The sequence below is a fragment of the Rana temporaria genome, chromosome 5 (assembly GCF_905171775.1).
Source record: "Rana temporaria chromosome 5, aRanTem1.1, whole genome shotgun sequence".
NCBI lineage: Eukaryota > Metazoa > Chordata > Amphibia > Anura > Ranidae > Rana > Rana temporaria.
Genome location: NC_053493.1, coordinates 84040665 through 84059770, shown reverse-complemented (window position 1 = coordinate 84059770; position 19106 = coordinate 84040665). Strand labels below are relative to the sequence as shown.

Genomic DNA, 19106 nt, shown 5'->3' with positions numbered 1-19106 from the left:
GTTTCTATTGGTGAGATCTGACCTCACTTTTTGGAAGATAAGGTAGAAAAGATGGACTTCATAGGCACTACTTAGAAATGTAAAAAATAGATTTTTAATAATCTGCAATTATATACAATTCGAAGATGCCAAATGCATCTAATGAAACATATAAAACACAAAATAAAAACAAAATGTCAAAGTATAAGACCAGGTGAAGAAACCACAGGTGTAAGCTTATATTGTTGTTATCACTGTCGCCAAAAGTGTGACGATTGGAATTGATATTGCCTGGGTCGACACCGTCAAAGTCATGACACATATAGAAGTTGCTCAAAGGTTGCTCGACATGTTTCGCGGATCAGGGCCGCTTCCTCAGGAGCATTAGAACTACAACATAGGAAGAATAACAAACAGAGAAAAGAAAAAATATTAAGACATATGCTATAAACCGATCCCAATGCTGGGATCATGAATAAGCATTAGATAAATATTATTGTACACTCACCAATTTAATGGTGAGTGTATCACTTTTTGGAAGACAGGTGTCACCAGGAGAGGAAGTAAAAGAAAATCTCCTCAATAGGGACACATAGAAGAAAAAAACCTGGAAGTCCAGCCCTTATCTTCTCTATTAAAATGATAAATTTGACTAGTGTTATACTTCTTTTACAAGTCATGTTTATAGTGATTATATCTCTATATCATTTTCAGGATATTTCTCATTTGTTGACAAGCCTTTTCAAAAATGTATACACTGGGGAAATAATTGGCAAAGATACAGGAGCTAATCTGATTCGGTCTAAGGGAGGAGACAACCCTCATCATCAGAAGTTTGTGGAGGAGCTGCAGCAGGTAGGTACTGTTTTTTGGGCATTGACCTCTTTGTTGTGTGTATAAAGGAGATGTTTAGGTGGCTATACTTTACATTACTCAATAGAAGCAAGCAATGTGCCTACTTTGAGCACTGCTTGCAACAAATTGGCTGAGTAGAGGTGCAGCAACAAGCACTTTAGATTGCTGTTGGAAAAATAGGGTTTTACCTGGCTTATGCCACTATCCCCAAAAAGCGGAATCAAGGTGAAGACTGTGTCTTGAAGCACTGGATCAGTAAACTTAGTAAGAATAAAGCCTAGTACACACCGCTGGGTTGAACGAAAAAAAAACTGACAGCTCATGTTGGAGCCGCTATACTAACAATCCTATGTTAGTACAGCGATCTCCCCTGCTGTTCTATTGTGTTTTGACAGGGGGACAGCCCTCCTGCCAGAACACTCCTGTCAGTGTTCTCAGCTATAGACCAAGAGCGCTGTTCGGGAGCCAATCGGCAGACCTTTTTTGGTCATGCCCTTTCGACAGAAGCCGGCTTAGTAATAGGATTTAAAGTTAGGCGTTAGATGGCCATTTAGGTTCAGAGGTTAAGGATAATAGATTTGAATCAGGGTTATGTCTGAGTGTAAATGACACCCCAATACACCTTGTCACTGCAGCACAACACACTAGCATTGTAGCACACTGTAATGTACTGATGTGAGCCATCTGTATGCTGGGGCGTGCTGCTATTAAAAGATATAATCCATGTCATCCCATAGTGTGATAAGGGTTTATGTTAAGTTTTAGGTTTTGAGTGAGGGGAGGGTTATTGTGGGGGGTTAAACTAAGTATCAAGTTAAAGCGGAGTTCCACCCTAAAAATTCACTTTCTATTAACAGCTTGCCTTTAATGTAAAAAAAAAGGAAATGATTTACTCACTTCTATCTGGCTGTTACTAGGCAGATTTCTTAATCTGCTTACTTCCTAGTCCTAGGTGGTTCAACTTCCTGTCCTAAGACCCCATTGCCTCCTGGGAAATGATGACACTCATTTCCCAGGAGTCTCTGGGCATTACTGTGCCTAAAAATCGCCCAGCATGCACCTCTCCCTGAAAACCAGGAAGAAAAAGGAACTGGGCTTCACATGCCCACACATATGATAGATACGACCACAACATGAGCTGGAGGATATAAGGCAAGTGTTTGCAATGATTTCGGGAACGATTGGGGTGCTATTAATATGTTTAAGGGACTATTTAATGTGAATAATTTTAGCTTGCAAAAAAAAAAAAAAGTGTGGGTCGGTGATTATAGCTAACTGTGAGCGTGGCCTGTCAATAGACATTGGAGGTTATTTATAAAAGGAAAATCCACTTTGCACTACAAGTGAAAATTGCACTTGAAATTGCACTGAAAGTGCACATGGAAATGTAGTTGCTGTAGATCTGAAATAAGGGGAAGCTCTGCTGATTTTATAATCCAATCTTGTGCAAGCTAAAATGTTGTTTTTTATTTTCCTTGCATGTCCCCCTCGGATCTACAGCGACTGCACTTCCAAGTGCACTTTCAAGTGCAATTTGCACTTGTAGTGAAAAGTGGATTTGCCTTTAGTAAATAACCCCCATTGTCACTGTGTTCTGGGAGGACACTTTTTTAAATATGCTTACAGTTTTAAGACTCTTATGTAAAGAAGTACCTGGTTCTTGGAACAAAATGTACAGTGGCACAGGTTCCATTACATGTATCGCGACCTTCTGCAGCATTTCCATATGGTTATTGTGTTGCTGCTGATGCCTTAGGTTCGTACAGAATATGATCGCAGAATGGAGGAGTGTAATATGGTAGAGCGTCACATCATCGAGGCACGAGCACGGGCTGCAGCAGAGGAGGAACGATTGCTTCACTGCCTGAAGAATGAAGCAGACGACACATACCAAAACCTAGGGTTGCCTCCAGGTAGGTTCACTGCTGACACTCTGGACCTGATTTATCAAGCTGTGCAAAGTTTTTCATGTCAAAAATGGGATATTAAGCTTCTATATATATATATATATATATATATATATATATATATATGCAGAGGTTTAGTGATGCCTGGGGCCAACTCCTTGATGGTATGATCTTCCAGGCCTGGTTAACACTAGAAAGCGTGTAAACTTGTGTGATTCCAGCACATTTTTGAATGCTCATTCATTTGAATGGGCTACAAAATGCAGTGGACCGTGGAAAAAGCAGTGCAAGCACTACTTTTTGAAAACGCACTGCTGCCAACTGCATGGTACCTTGGCAGCGGTACCAGTGTGTTTGCGATCTGTGTTTGGGGTGCCATTAAAAATACATTGACACCCGCATACAGATTGCAAGGGCAGTCCATTTGTCTGTGCTGTGGGAAACGTGCACAAGCATGCTTTTCCTGCACCAGGTTTTGGTGTGAATGAGTCCTTAGACTCAAGTATAGGGCCTAGTACTGAGAAATGTAAGAAAGGAAAACATTTTATGAGGAATTATTTTTCAGTGCTGATTAAGGCTCCTTTTACACTTGTGCGACTTGTCCTGTGACTTGGGATTGCAAAGTACCATTCATATCTGTGTTATTTCAAGTCGCACCGACTTCACAGTAGTCACTGGTAGTCCCTGTACTACTTTGGTCTGAGTTTGATGTGAGTTGAGGTCCATAGACCTCAAGTTTACACAGGCATTCCCTGAAATCATGGCGTCGAAATCGTGCTAAATCATGGCAAAATCGTGCGACTTTTAAGTGGCGGCAGTGTTAAAGGGGCATAAAGCCAGGTTGTTCAGTCACTCCGAGTCAGCTTGGTAACAGGACTGTCATTTCCACAATAAGCAAGGGCAAAACTTATAAACCTGGTAAAGTCACTGCCTAGAAATCATAGGGATTGATTTACTGAAACTGGAGAGTGCAAAAGCTGGTGCAGCTCTACATAGAAACAATCAGCTTCCAAGTTTTTTGTCAGTGCTTAAAGAAGGAGCGCCAGGCTCCTTCATAAAAAAATAAAATAATATTAGGGCACTTACTTGTCCAGGAATCCAGCGGTGTCCTCACCCGAACCGATTTTTCAATTGGCTATCAGGTGCTATCGGGGATCAGGGAGGGAGAGAGGGGGAGAGAGAGAGTCCATAGTTAAAGCTCACTGCTCTCTCTTCTCTCACAGAAAGGCTGAAATAGTTAATAATACTTGTTTTTCATGCATTGTGGGCATTTGGGAGGGTCTCCTGAGGTTATCTTTAAAAAATGCTTCTAAACGCAAATGCTCATAAACATGCATAAAAGCGACATAACCTACGTTTTTAAACGTCGGTTACTAGCTGTCAAGTTTCCAGCATTCAGAAGAGGTTTTCATGGAAAGACAAATAAGAGAAGAAGGATATATAAAGAATCAAATGCCAGAAATATGTCAAAATGGGATGAATTTCGGTCCTCAATAAAAATGAAAGAATATTTAGGAAGGGAAAATAAAGAGAGGTAAAAAAAAGGAGAAGGGGAGAAGAAGATGGAGTAAAATTTATTTTTTTTCCTCACTTGAGGCAGAAAGAGGGGAATAGGATGAATGAGTATGGAAGAAAGTAAGAAGGAGTGAATGGGCTGGCGAATGTTTTAACACACTTTTTAGGATAAAGAAGCTTATAAATATTAAACAAGGTTCTATACTTTTTTTATGACGGAATAATTGTACAATGTACTGAATCTTGTATAAATGAAAATTTTTGTATAAAGAAAAAAGATCAATAAAGAGAAATTGAAAACAGAAGAGGTTTTTAAACATCCCGTGTGCATGAAGTCTTACTTTTTTTTTTATTTGTCATATCAATTAATTCCTATGTTGATTCTGTTAATTGTTCAGATTCCCAAACTCACCATAATGGTAGAGAAGGCCACACACTGTTCTTGGAACTTCCTAGCACAGTTCTAACACTAGGGGCCAGATCCACATAGCGGATCGTAATTTTAGACCGGCGTAGCGTATCGTATTAACGCTACGCCGCCGCAACTTTGAGAGGCAAGTGCTGTATTCACAAAGCACTTGCCTCTAAAGTTACGGCGGCGTAGCGTAAATCTGCCGGCAAGGGCGCAGAATTAAAATGTTAAAGATGTGGGCGTGTTCTATGTTAATTTTACTTGACCCGGCGTAAATGACGTTTTTTCTGAACGGCGCATGCGCCGTCCATGGGGTATCCCAGTGTGCATGCTCCAAATTAACCTGCAACAAGCCAATGCTTGCGACGTGAACGTCATTCTACGCAAAGCCCTATTCGCGAACGACTTACGCAAACGGCGTAAAATGTTCAAAATTCGACGCGGGAACGACGTCCATACTTAACATAGGATACGCCTCATATAGCAGGGGTAACTATACGCCGAAAAAAGCCTTACGGAAACGACGTAAAAAAATGCGCCGGCCGGACGTACGTACGTACGTACGTACGTACGTACGTACGTACGTACGTGGATTGCCGTATCTAGCTAATTTGCATACTCCAACGGCGTACTGAGGCCCCGTACACACGACCGATCAACTCGACTGGCAAAACACATAATTTTGCTCGTCAAGTTCCTTGTGAAGCCGCCAAGGATCTCGGCGAGCCAAGTTTCCTCATTGACTAACGAGGAAATAGAGAACATGTTCTCTATTTGGCCCGACGAGATCCTCGTCGTTTTCCTCGGCCAAAAGTGTACACACGACCGGGTTTCTCAGCAGAATACGGCTCCGATCGAGTTTCTGGCTGAATTCTGCCAAGAAACTCGGTCGTGTGTACGGGGCCAAAGACGTATGCCAGTCGGATCTAGCCCAGCTTCAGGCGTATCTTGTTTTGTGGATACAAAACAAAGATACGCCGGAGCAAACTAGAAGTTACGCGACGTATCAATAGATACGCCAGCGTAACTCCTTTGTGGATCTGGCCCCAGGGCTGCAGGAAATCACCTACATTTGTACCGATGCAAGGAACTGCAGTCATATTTTTTTGTTGGATCAAATATTTCTTAAATCATTTATAACACCCCATTCCTTTTACAATATGTATACTTGTGATGCATATTTAGAACTAGCCCATATAAGTGTCTGTTTGCTTTACAGTTGAGTCATGTTTCCGATGGTGTGTTGATAATAATCTGCTCAAAAAACATAAGCTCATCTCTCCTGAAGACTACATTACTGATGTGCTTCCTATTAGCAAGGCTCCTAAAGGTATGTACTGCATAAGGTGTATTGCAAGGATGTCACAGTTACAATAGAAGTATTTGTATCTGCTACAGGCTTTTAAAAGCCTGAGCAGTATTGTTGTCACTGATGAACTTATTGTGGTTATTTTTGGTGAACAAATTTTGGTGAACAAATTTCACACATACTTTTGGTATGTGTGATTTTTATATATTTTTTCTATTGCAACCTGTCAGCAGTTTTAATTTTTTTAAAGTTATGGTACAGAGGAGGCACCAGATGGATAAGCATCATAAGCACAATAAGCTTTTTTGTGCACACTTTAGACACTTCTTTTCCTTTTTTTGTACGAGGGGTCTTCATGTTTCCACACTTTCACATATATTCCACATATATTTTTGTTGGAAATAGTGAGGGCGGGAGGAGTAGTAATTGGTCGTGTCTGAGAGTGTCATGTGACTAGTCTGTCTGGCAAGCCATCTCATCTTGCAGGTTAGTACTGTATAAGAATTGTCATGCTGTGGTGACGATGGCTGCAAAACCTATAGAAAATTATGTGGAAACTAAAAAAAAAAAGCATGCTAAGAAACATGTCCGCTGGAAGCCTGTCCGTCGGACATGTTCGGTCGTCTGTACAGACTCACCGTACATGTCCGCTCGGCCGCCATCCCTCGCATGCGTCGAAGTGATTCGACGCATGTGTGAAAGCATTGACCTTCCAGGGCCGCGTAATTGTCGCGGCCACGTCACCGCGTATCGTGTACGCGCCGATTTCCGTCTGATGGTGTGTACAACCATCAGACAGAAATCTCCGGGCGGACATGTCCGCTGAAAACGGTCCGGCGGAACGATTTCAGCGGACAGTCCGTCCGTGTGTACGAGGCCTAAGGGTTTTGGAAAAACATCCTATAACGTGTCACAGCCGTCTAAGGATTGGTTTCCCCCAAGCAAAATGAGACAAAACAGATATAAGTACAATTATTTGCATATTGCATGACCCCCATCCGAACAAAAGTAAGGGCCACCCTAGTAACCTGTCCAGAATCAATTGTGTAGGGGCTAAGCTAGTAATTGCCAGCCAAGCATCCCAGATTTTGGAATATTTGATACTTGTATATTTATTTCCAAAATTTTAGAGCATAAACTGGGAACACCTTGACAAATATTTGAAAAGGTATGTCCATATAACCTCAGATCATACAGTACAGCTTTGGGCAATGTGTTCAATTATTCATGTCCCATTCATTTGACAATCAACACATTTAAAAACCTCAATTTTAGCTTTCCTCTTTATTTCTGGAAGTGTCCAGATGTAATGAAGAAGGTCGTCCAGTGCATTCATTTTTGGGATATGTCCTTAAGGGAGAATCTGAGGGGTAAGAGCAGGGATCAAGTCCTGCGGGAACGCGTGGGAATGGAGTCCCTGCACTTTTTTCACAGCAGGAACGCAGTTCCCTTTGCAGGACTAGAGCAGCCAATCCTTCACTAAGCGGCGATGCCCAGCTCGAGTCACTGTCAGGGGCAGACGAACCTTAGTAATCCTTTATGTTACTGGCCGCTTCCTGTATATGGATTCATCGGGTAGTGTGCGGGTATTCCGTCACTTCCTCAAAGCCGCAATGTCTCCTGGGAGCTTTTGTCATTGTTCCCAGGAGACATTGTGGAGGTCTGCCACGAGTTATCGCGTGATTTGGAAAGAACTTCCTTAAAGTTCTAAATCTCGCGGCCGACCTCTGCAATGTCTCCTGGGAACAATGAAAAAAGCTCCCAGGAGACAATGCGGCATCAAGGAAGTGACGGAGTACCCGTATACTACCCGAATAATCCATATACAGGAAGCGGCCAGTAACATTAAGGATTACTAAGGTACAGTGGATCGAAAAAAACAAAAAAAACACGCGGTTTAGTAATTATGCATATTAGCGTATCATTTTTTTTTTGTTGGTGGGGGAGTGGATCTTGGGTGGGAGTTCCCACACTTTTTTCCCCAGGACTTGACCCCTGGGTAAGAGGGTGGAAACGTGGACATCACGGGGAAGAGGAGGATCAGAAGTAGGAATAAGTGGGGAGTGGAACCTCTCCTCCATCCAGGGCCAACAATCTGTTTGCAGCACTGGATCAAATGTATATCATAAAACTCATTATGAAAGGTCATTGTGCTAGAGAAGTTTATACTAAGGTAGAGGTGAAATCATTTCAATAAAACTGTGCCTGACTACATTTTCATGTGCTCCCCTACTAGATGAAGTAAGGTCCTCAATAAATTTCATCTTTTATATTTTATTCATAGATGGGGTCTGGGATGGTTTTCATAGCTCAGGTAGGGAGTTTCTAGCTGCAATGATCAAGTGTGTGGGAGGACAGATCTAATGATCTAATATAGGGTTCTCAATATACTGTAGTGGTGCTGTGCAAAGAAAGAAGGCCAGGTCTAGAGTTTCGAATAGTCCGTACATTTTTGGGAGACACATGACCTCCTTCCAGAATAGTTTCAGGAAGTAGCAATTTCAGAACATGAATGTTTCTGTTGTCTGGTCCAAATCTCAGGCACATGTTCAGTATTGATGGGAACCTGTGTTGGGGTACTTGGGTTCTTCAGTACCAGCAGGTAGAAATCTTGAAGCCTGATTCTAGGTACTTTGTAAATGTCAAAGTTTTATGTGTATAATCATACCTCCCAACATTTCGAGATGGAAACGAGGGACTGTAGGTCATGTTTCCACTTTTTCAAGTGTACTTGACTGTACATTGAGACTTTACATTGTGACTAGGGATGAGCCGAACATACCCGGGTTCGGTTCGCATCAGAACGTTCGAACAGACCGCGGGTTCGCGCGAACATTTAGAACCCCATTGAAGTCTATGGGACTCGAACGTTCGAATTCAAAAACGATCATTTTAAAGACCAATATTCAATTTAATGTTGGTAAACGTCTTTCAGAACCCGGGTCTTGCCCCAGGGAACATGTATCAATCGAAAAAAATATTTTAAAAACGGACGTTTTTGCGGAGCAGCGATTTTAATGATGTTTAAAGTGAAAAAAAAAATATGAAAAATTCCTTCAAATATCACACCTGCTGTGTGTCTCTAGTAGTGGCACATGTTTAGAAATGTCCCTGCACAACATTAAATTATTATAAGAACAAAGTAATTTAATACTGGTTGCGCACGTGCTGTGTGGGAACAATATCTCGATTATTTTAGGGGTGGTGGGGGGGTGGCATTATCTTTTTGGGAAAGCAAAATTGTAGAAAAAAGGGCACCCCTCAAACATACTGTAATTGTAGCGCAACAAAGAGCCACGTGCAAAGTATTGCATCAAAAATTGTTATTAGGCGCCCTTGTTACACAGGGGCATAAAAATGTGTCCGTAGGCGCAACATAACACTGCAACCCCTCCCAATATCTGTAATTGGAGCGCAACAAGGAGCCACGTGCAAAGTATTGCATCAAAAATTGTTATTAGGCGCCCTTGTTACACAGGGGCATAAAAATGTGTCCGTAGGCGCAACATAACACTGCAACCCCTCCCAATATCTGTAATTGGAGCGCAACAAGGAGCCACGTGCAAAGTATTGCATCAAAAATTGTTATTAGGTGCCCCTGTTACACAGGGGCATAAAAATGTGTCCATAGGCGCAACATAACACTGCAACCCCTCCCAATATCTGTAATTGGAGCGCAACAAGGAGCCACGTGCAAAGTATTGCATCAAAAATTGTTATTAGGTGCCCCTGTTACACAGGGGCATAAAAATGTGTCCATAGGCGCAACATAACACTGCAACCCCTCCCAATATCTGTAATTGGAGCGCAACAAGGAGCCACGTGCAAAGTATTGCATCAAAAATTGTTATTAGGTGCCCCTGTTACACAGGGGCATAAAAATGTGTCCGTAGGCGCAACATAACACTGCAACCCCTCCCAATATCTGTAATTGGAGCGCAACAAGGAGCCACGTGCAAAGTATTGCATCAAAAATTGTTATTAGGCGCCCCTGTTACACAGGGGCACAAAAATTGTGCCTTAGGCCACGTGCAAAGTATTGCATCAAAAATTGTTATTAGACGCCCCTGTTACACAGGGGCACAAAAATTGTGCCTTAGGCCTTAGGCCACATGCAAAGTATTGCATCAAAAATTGTTATTAGACACCCCTGTTACACAGGGGCAGAAAAATTAGGCCTTAGGCCACGTGCAAAGTATTGCATCCAAAATTGTTATTAGGCGCAACATAACACTGCAACCCCTCCCAATATCTGTAATTGGAGCGCAACAAGGAGCCACGTGCAAAGTATTGCATCAAAAATTGTTATTAGACACCCCTGTTACACAGGGGCAGAAAAATTAGGCCTTAGGCCACATGCAAAGTATTGCATCAAAAATTGTTATTAGACACCCCTGTTACACAGGGGCAGAAAAATTTGGCCTTAGGCCTTAGGCCACGTGCAAAGTATTGCATCCAAAATTGTTATTAGGCGCAACATAACACTGCAACCCCTCCCAATATCTGTAATTGGAGCGCAACAAGGAGCCACGTGCAAAGTATTGCATCAAAAATTGTTATTAGGCGCCCCTGTTACACAGGGGCACAAAAATTAGGCCTTAGGCCACGTGCAAAGTATTGCATCAAAAATTGTTATTAGGCGCCCCTGTTAAACAGGGGCAGAAAAATTAGGCCTTAGGCACTGGTGGCGGAGCACAGAAAAACAAAATTTCTTACTAGCTAACAGCATGAAAAGTGAGGAGGAGAAGGATATTCCATCAGCAGCACAACAGGACAGTCACTCAGCATCAGCAGTCTCAAAGGGATCTGATATTTCAACACAAAATTCTTATTCAGTAACATCAGCATCAGGTGCTTGGTAGCCGGTGTTGATCCAAGCCTGATTCATTTTGATGAAGGTCAGTCGATCAACAGAGTCGGTGGAGAGGCGTACCCTGTGATCGGTCACAAAGCCTCCAGCAGCACTGAATGTACGTTCTGAAAGAACACTGGATGCAGGGCAAGCCAGTAGCTCAATTGCGTACTGTGCAAGCTCTGGCCAGTGATCCATCCTCAAGACCCAGTAAGCCAGAGGATTTTCCGTGGGGAAGGTGTCCAAGTTGGATCTTGCCGCTAGGTATTCCCGGACCATGTAAACCAGACGCTGGCGATGGTTGCTGGAACCGGTCAGACCTTGGGGCTGCGGACTAAAAAATTGTCTGAACGCATCGGTCAGACGGCCACCTTCTCCACCGCTCCTTCTCTGACTCACCGAAGCCTCAGCAAGACGTTGTCCAGGGCCAGGTTTTGGTAATCCCCCCGGTTCTGGGAACGCATTGCACAGACCCTTCTGCAAGGCCTCCCGCAGTAGTTTCATCTTCTGCTCCCTCTGCGATGGCAACATAAGATCCGTTACCTTACTCTTGTAACGTGGATCAAGGAGAGTTGCCAGCCAGTAATGATCCCTCTCCTTGATAGCACGTACATGAGGATCCTTACGCAGGCTTTGCAGAATCAGGGAGGCCATGCAGCGTAGGTTTGCAGAGGCATTCGGGGCACAGTCCTCTGGGTCACTGAGGACGACAGGATCCTCAGCCACCTCATCCCAGCCACGTAAAAGTCCACGTGTTCCTTGGGACTGTAAATGATCCCTTGAAGACTGCTGCTGTTGATGCTGAGTGCTAGGCTCCACCTCCATGCTGCTGATACAATCCTCCTCCTCCTCCTCTTCCTCATCCTCCTCCTCCTCTTCCTGTGTTCCAGGTGGGCAAGCAGGAACAGTGTCTGGATAAAGGGGGCCTTGAGAGGTAAGGAAGTCCTCCTCTTCCTCCCTCTGTTCTGCCTCAAGGGCCCTGTCCATTATTCCACGTAGGGTGTGCTCCAACATGTGAATAAGCGGGACAGTCTCACTGATGCATGCACTGTCACTGCTTACCATCCTCGTGGCCTCCTCAAATGGTGACAGGACAGTGCATGCATCCCTGATCAAGGCCCACTGGCGTGGTGAAAAAAACCCAAGCTCCCCTGAGCCAGTTCTGCTGCCATATTGGCACAGGTACTCATTGATGGCCCTCTGCTGCGTGTGCAGCCGCTGCAGCATGGCCAACGTAGAGTTCCATCTGGTGGGCATGTCACAGATTAGGCGGTTCTTGGGCAGGTTGTATTCCCTCTGGAGGTCTGTCAGCCGAGCAGTGGCATTATATGACCTCCGGAAATGCACACAGACTTTCCTGGCCTGCCTCAGGACATCCTGTAAGCCAGGGTACCTGCCCAAGAACCGCTGCACCACCAAATTGAGAACATGCGCAAAACAGGGCACATGGGTGAGTTTTCCACGTCGCAGGGCAGAGAGGAGGTTGGTGCCATTATCGCTGACCACCATTCCAGGCTTCAGCTGGCGTGGCGTCAACCACCTCTGAGCCTGCCCCTGCAGAGCTGAAAGAACCTCTTCCCCAGTGTGGCTCCTGTCTCCCAAGCACACCAGCTCTAGGACCGCATGGCATCTCTTGGCCTGCATTCCTGCGTAGCCCGTCGTACGCCTACGGAGCACGGCTGGTTCTGAGCCAACATCACCACAGGAAGAGGCCACAGAGGAAGAAGAAGAGGAGGGGGTGGAGGAGAGAGGTGTGTCACAAGCAGTTGTAGTGTTTTGGAGGCGTGGTGGTGGAACAACCTCCAAAACTACTGTGCCTTGACCTGCGTCCTTCCCAGCTGCCAGCAGAGTCACCCAATGGGCCGTAAAAGACAGGTAACGTCCCTGTCCATGCCTGCTGGACCATGAGTCAGTGGTAAGATGCACCTTACCACTGACCGCCCTGTCCAGCGAGGTATGGACATTGCCTTCCACATGCCGGTAGAGAGCCGGAATCGCCTTCCGTGAAAAAAAGTGGCGTTTGGGTACTTGCCACTGAGGTACTGCACATTCCACAAACTCACGGAAGGGGGCAGAATCTACCAACTGAAAAGGTAGCAGTTGAAGTGCTAGCAATTTTGCTAAGCTAGCATTCAACCGCTGGGCATGTGGATGGCTGGGAGCGTACTTCTTTCGGCGCTGCAGCAGCTGGGGCAGGGAAATTTGTCTGGTAATATCAGTAGATTGGCCGGATGTACTACCACTACTACGTTGTGACACACCTATTTCTACACCTTCGGTGCAGGCTGCAGAGAGGACTAGGGGTCTAGTGGGGTTTGAGGTCACAGAAGGGCAAGGGGAGGACCGCTTTGGTCTTTGGTGTGGGTCTTTCTGGTATGCCTGCCAACGAGCTGCATGGCAGGTCGACATATGTCTGGACAAGCATGTGGTGCCCAAGCGGGTGATGTTTTGGCCACGCGAGATACGCTTGAGACATATGTTGCAAACAGCAAAGGTAGCATCTGATGGACAGGTTTCAAAAAAGGCCCACACCAAAGAACTTTTGCTGTACCGTTGAGACACAGCAGCGCCACGTAATGCAGTTGGTGTACTGCCCTTAAGCTGACCCCTGGAGGACTTCCTGCCTCTTTGAAGATGTGCCTGTGCCTCGTCCTCTTCCTCCTCCTCCTCTCTCCTACCAGGCACCCAGGTAGAGTCAATGACCTCATCATCCCCTCCCTCCTCATCATCACTGGCGACAACCTGGCAGTATGCTCCAGCTGGGGGAACATCACTCCCAGATTGTTGTCCCTCTCGGCCACCCCCTCTCCCTGGGCTCACATCAATGCCTTCCTCTATCAGTGTTCCGTCATCGGAGTCTTCAAAACGCTGTGCATCTTCAGCTAGCATGTACCCAACACTGTGTTGAAACAGTTCGGGGGACTCCTCAGGAGGACACGGTGGGACTAGGGAAGGATTGTGTGATCCCATTGTGCAGAGGGTAGAGGACGCCTTGGCAGCTGCTTTGCCAGACAAACTATAATCAGTCTGTGTGAGAGAGGATGAGGAGGATGAGGACGGCTTGGTCATCCACTCAACTAATTTCTCAGCATGTTGAGGCTCAACACGGCCAGCTCCCGAAAAGAAGGACGAGCGGCCACGGCCACGTGCTGAAGAGGATGCACCACATCCATCACCAGCGTTACCTCTAGATGCAGAGCCTGCTTGCCCTCGTGACTCTCTGCCTCTCTTTGTCCTTCCAGCCATAGTTATGCGTTCAGGTGTTATGTAACAAAATAGTCGCTGTCACACCAACTGCGTTCAGATGGTATTAAACAGCAACCACACAGTAAGAGCGACTTGGCTCAAGTGTAAAGTAACAAAATAGTCGCTGTCACACCGACTGCGTTCAGATGGTATTAAACAGCAATCACACAGTAAGAGCGACTTGGTTCAAGTGTAAAGTAACAAAATAGTCGCTGTCACACCAACTGCTTTCAGATGGTATTAAACAGCAACCACACAGTAAGAGCGACTTGGCTCAAGTGTGAAGTAACAAAATAGTCGCTGTCACACCGACTGCGTTCAGATGGTATTAAACAGCAACCACACAGTAAGAGCGACTTGGCTCAAGTGTAAAGTAACAAAATAGTCGCTGTCACACCAACTGCGTTCAGATGGTATTAAACAGCAACCACACAGTAAGAGCGACTTGGCTCAAGTGTAAAGTAACAAAGTAGTCGCTGTCACACCGACTGCGTTCAGATGGTATTAAACAGCAATCACACAGTAAGAGCGACTTGGTTCAAGTGTAAAGTAACAAAATAGTCGCTGTCACACCAACTGCGTTCAGATGGTATTAAACAGCAACCACACAGTAAGAGCGACTTGGCTCAAGTGTGAAGTAACAAAATAGTCGCTGTCACACCAACTGCGTTCAGATGGTATTAAACAGCAACCACACAGTAAGAGCGACTTGGCTCAAGTGTAAAGTAACAAAATAGTCGCTGTCACACCGACTGCGTTCAGATGGTATTAAACAGCAACCACACAGTAAGAGCGACTTGGCTCAAGTGTAAAGTAACAAAATAGTCGCTGTCACACCGACTGCGTTCAGATGGTATTAAACAGCAACCACACAGTAAGAGCGACTTGGTTCAAGTGTAAAGTAACAAAATAGTCGCTGTCACACCAACTGCGTTCAGATGGTATTAAACAGCAACCACACAGTAAGAGCGACTTGGCTCAAGTGTGAAGTAACAAAATAGTCGCTGTCACACCAACTGCGTTCAGATGGTATTAAACAGCAACCACACAGTAAGAGCGACTTAATCGCGACTGGCGTTTGGGTACTTGCCACTGAGGTACTGCACATTCCACAAACTCACGGAAGGGGGCAGAATCTACCAACTGAAAAGGTAGCAGTTGAAGTGCTAGCAATTTTGCTAAGCTAGCATTCAACCGCTGGGCATGTGGATGGCTGGGAGCGTACTTCTTTCGGCGCTGCAGCAGCTGGGGCAGGGAAATTTGTCTGGTAATATCAGTAGATTGGCCGGATGTACTACCACTACTACGTTGTGACACACCTATTTCTACACCTTCGGTGCAGGCTGCAGAGAGGACTAGGGGTCTAGTGGGGTTTGAGGTCACAGAAGGGCAAGGGGAGGACCGCTTTGGTCTTTGGTGTGGGTCTTTCTGGTATGCCTGCCAACGAGCTGCATGGCAGGTCGACATATGTCTGGACAAGCATGTGGTGCCCAAGCGGGTGATGTTTTGGCCACGCGAGATACGCTTGAGACATATGTTGCAAACAGCAAAGGTAGCATCTGATGGACAGGTTTCAAAAAAGGCCCACACCAAAGAACTTTTGCTGTACCGTTGAGACACAGCAGCGCCACGTAATGCAGTTGGTGTACTGCCCTTAAGCTGACCCCTGGAGGACTTCCTGCCTCTTTGAAGATGTGCCTGTGCCTCGTCCTCTTCCTCCTCCTCCTCTCTCCTACCAGGCACCCAGGTAGAGTCAATGACCTCATCATCCCCTCCCTCCTCATCATCACTGGCGACAACCTGGCAGTATGCTCCAGCTGGGGGAACATCACTCCCAGATTGTTGTCCCTCTCGGCCACCCCCTCTCCCTGGGCTCACATCAATGCCTTCCTCTATCAGTGTTCCGTCATCGGAGTCTTCAAAACGCTGTGCATCTTCAGCTAGCATGTACCCAACACTGTGTTGAAACAGTTCGGGGGACTCCTCAGGAGGACACGGTGGGACTAGGGAAGGATTGTGTGATCCCATTGTGCAGAGGGTAGAGGACGCCTTGGCAGCTGCTTTGCCAGACAAACTATAATCAGTCTGTGTGAGAGAGGATGAGGAGGATGAGGACGGCTTGGTCATCCACTCAACTAATTTCTCAGCATGTTGAGGCTCAACACGGCCAGCTCCCGAAAAGAAGGACGAGCGGCCACGGCCACGTGCTGAAGAGGATGCACCACATCCATCACCAGCGTTACCTCTAGATGCAGAGCCTGCTTGCCCTCGTGACTCTCTGCCTCTCTTTGTCCTTCCAGCCATAGTTATGCGTTCAGGTGTTATGTAACAAAATAGTCGCTGTCACACCAACTGCGTTCAGATGGTATTAAACAGCAACCACACAGTAAGAGCGACTTGGCTCAAGTGTAAAGTAACAAAATAGTCGCTGTCACACCGACTGCGTTCAGATGGTATTAAACAGCAATCACACAGTAAGAGCGACTTGGTTCAAGTGTAAAGTAACAAAATAGTCGCTGTCACACCAACTGCTTTCAGATGGTATTAAACAGCAACCACACAGTAAGAGCGACTTGGCTCAAGTGTGAAGTAACAAAATAGTCGCTGTCACACCGACTGCGTTCAGATGGTATTAAACAGCAACCACACAGTAAGAGCGACTTGGCTCAAGTGTAAAGTAACAAAATAGTCGCTGTCACACCAACTGCGTTCAGATGGTATTAAACAGCAACCACACAGTAAGAGCGACTTGGCTCAAGTGTAAAGTAACAAAGTAGTCGCTGTCACACCGACTGTGTTCAGATGGTATTAAACAGCAATCACACAGTAAGAGCGACTTGGTTCAAGTGTAAAGTAACAAAATAGTCGCTGTCACACCAACTGCGTTCAGATGGTATTAAACAGCAACCACACAGTAAGAGCGACTTGGCTCAAGTGTGAAGTAACAAAATAGTCGCTGTCACACCAACTGCGTTCAGATGGTATTAAACAGCAACCACACAGTAAGAGCGACTTGGCTCAAGTGTAAAGTAACAAAATAGTCGCTGTCACACCGACTGCGTTCAGATGGTATTAAACAGCAACCACACAGTAAGAGCGACTTGGCTCAAGTGTGAAGTAACAAAATAGTCGCTGTCACACCAACTGCGTTCAGATGGTATTAAACAGCAACCACACAGTAAGAGCGACTTGGCTCAAGTGTAAAGTAACAAAATAGTCGCTGTCACACCGACTGCGTTCAGATGGTATTAAACAGCAACCACACAGTAAGAGCGACTTGGCTCAAGTGTAAAGTAACAAAATAGTCGCTGTCACACCGACTGCGTTCAGATGGTATTAAACAGCAACCACACAGTAAGAGCGACTTGGCTCAAGTGTGAAGTAACAAAATAGTCGCTGTCACACCAACTGCGTTCAGATGGTATTAAACAGCAACCACACAGTAAGAGCGACTTGGCTCAAGTGTAAAGTAACAAAATAGTCGCTGTCACACCGACTGCGTTCAGATGGTATTAAACAGCAATCACACAGTAAGAGCGACTTGGTTCAAGTGTAAAGTAACAAAATAGTCGCTGTCACACCGACTGCGTTCAGATGGTATTAAACAGCAACCACACAGTAAGAGCGACTTGGCTCAAGTGTAAAGTAACAAAATAGCCGCAGTGACACCAACTGCCTTTAGTTGCTATTAAACAGCACGCACGCAGTAATAGCGACTGCGGTCAAATGCGATTTAACAGCACGCACGCAGTGACACCAACTGCCTTTAGTTGCTATTAAACAGCACGCACGCAGTAATAGCGACTGCGGTCAAATGCGATTTAACAGCACGCACGCAGTGACACCAACTGCCTTTAGTTGCTATTAAACAGCACGCACGCAGTAATAGCGACTGCGGTCAAATGCGATTTAACAGCACGCACGCAGTGACACCAACTGCCTTTAGTTGCTATTAAACAGCACGCACGCAGTAATAGCGACTGCGGTCAAATGCGATTTAACAGCACGCACGCAGTGACACCAACTGCCTTTAGTTGCTATTAAACAGCACGCACGCAGTAATAGCGACTGCGGTCAAATGCGATTTAACAGCACGCACGCAGTGACACCAACTGCCTTTAGTTGCTATTAAACAGCACGCACGCAGTAATAGCGACTGCGGTCAAATGCGATTTAACAGCACGCACGCAGTGACACCAACTGCCTTTAGTTGCTATTAAACAGCACGCACGCAGTAATAGCGACTGCGGTCAAATGCGATTTAACAGCACGCACGCAGTGACACCAACTGCCTTTAGTTGCTATTAAACAGCACGCACGCAGTAATAGCGACTGCGGTCAAATGCGATTTAACAGCACGCACGCAGTGACACCAACTGCCTTTAGTTGCTATTAAACAGCACGCACGCAGTAATAGCGACTGCGGTCAAATGCGATTTAACAGCACGCACGCAGTGACACCAACTGCCTTTAGTTGCTATTAAACAGCACGCACGCAGTAATAGCGACTGCGGTCAAATGCGATTTAACAGCACGCACGCAGTGACACCAACTGCCTTTAGTTGCTATTAAACAGCACGCACGCAGTAATAGCGACTGCGGTCAAATGCGATTTAACAGCACGCACGCAGTGACACCAACTGCCTTTAGTTGCTATTAAACAGCACGCACGCAGTAATAGCGACTGCGGTCAAATGCGATTTAACAGCACGCACGCAGTGACACCAACTGCCTTTAGTTGCTATTAAACAGCACGCACGCAGTAATAGCGACTGCGGTCAAATGCGATTTAACAGCACGCACGCAGTGACACCAACTGCCTTTAGTTGCTATTAAACAGCACGCACGCAGTAATAGCGACTGCGGTCAAATGCGATTTAACAGCACGCACGCAGTGACACCAACTGCCTTTAGTTGCTATTAAACAGCACGCACGCAGTAATAGCGACTGCGGTCAAATGCGATTTAACAGCACGCACGCAGTGACACCAACTGCCTTTAGTTGCTATTAAACAGCACGCACGCAGTAAT

The 19106-nt window shown here is 45.6% G+C and overlaps 1 protein-coding gene across 1 annotated transcript in view; it reads left to right on the top strand.

Annotated features, from left to right (window-relative positions):
* DLEC1 (DLEC1 cilia and flagella associated protein) overlaps window positions 1-19106 on the top strand; it is a 135701-nt gene that overhangs the window by 4270 nt on the left and 112325 nt on the right. Inside the window, exons 2-4 of the mRNA XM_040352791.1 lie at window positions 694-834; window positions 2591-2747; window positions 5888-5998. Coding sequence (XP_040208725.1) covers window positions 694-834; window positions 2591-2747; window positions 5888-5998 — 409 coding nt within the window. The remainder of the gene's footprint in view (window positions 1-693; window positions 835-2590; window positions 2748-5887; window positions 5999-19106) is intronic.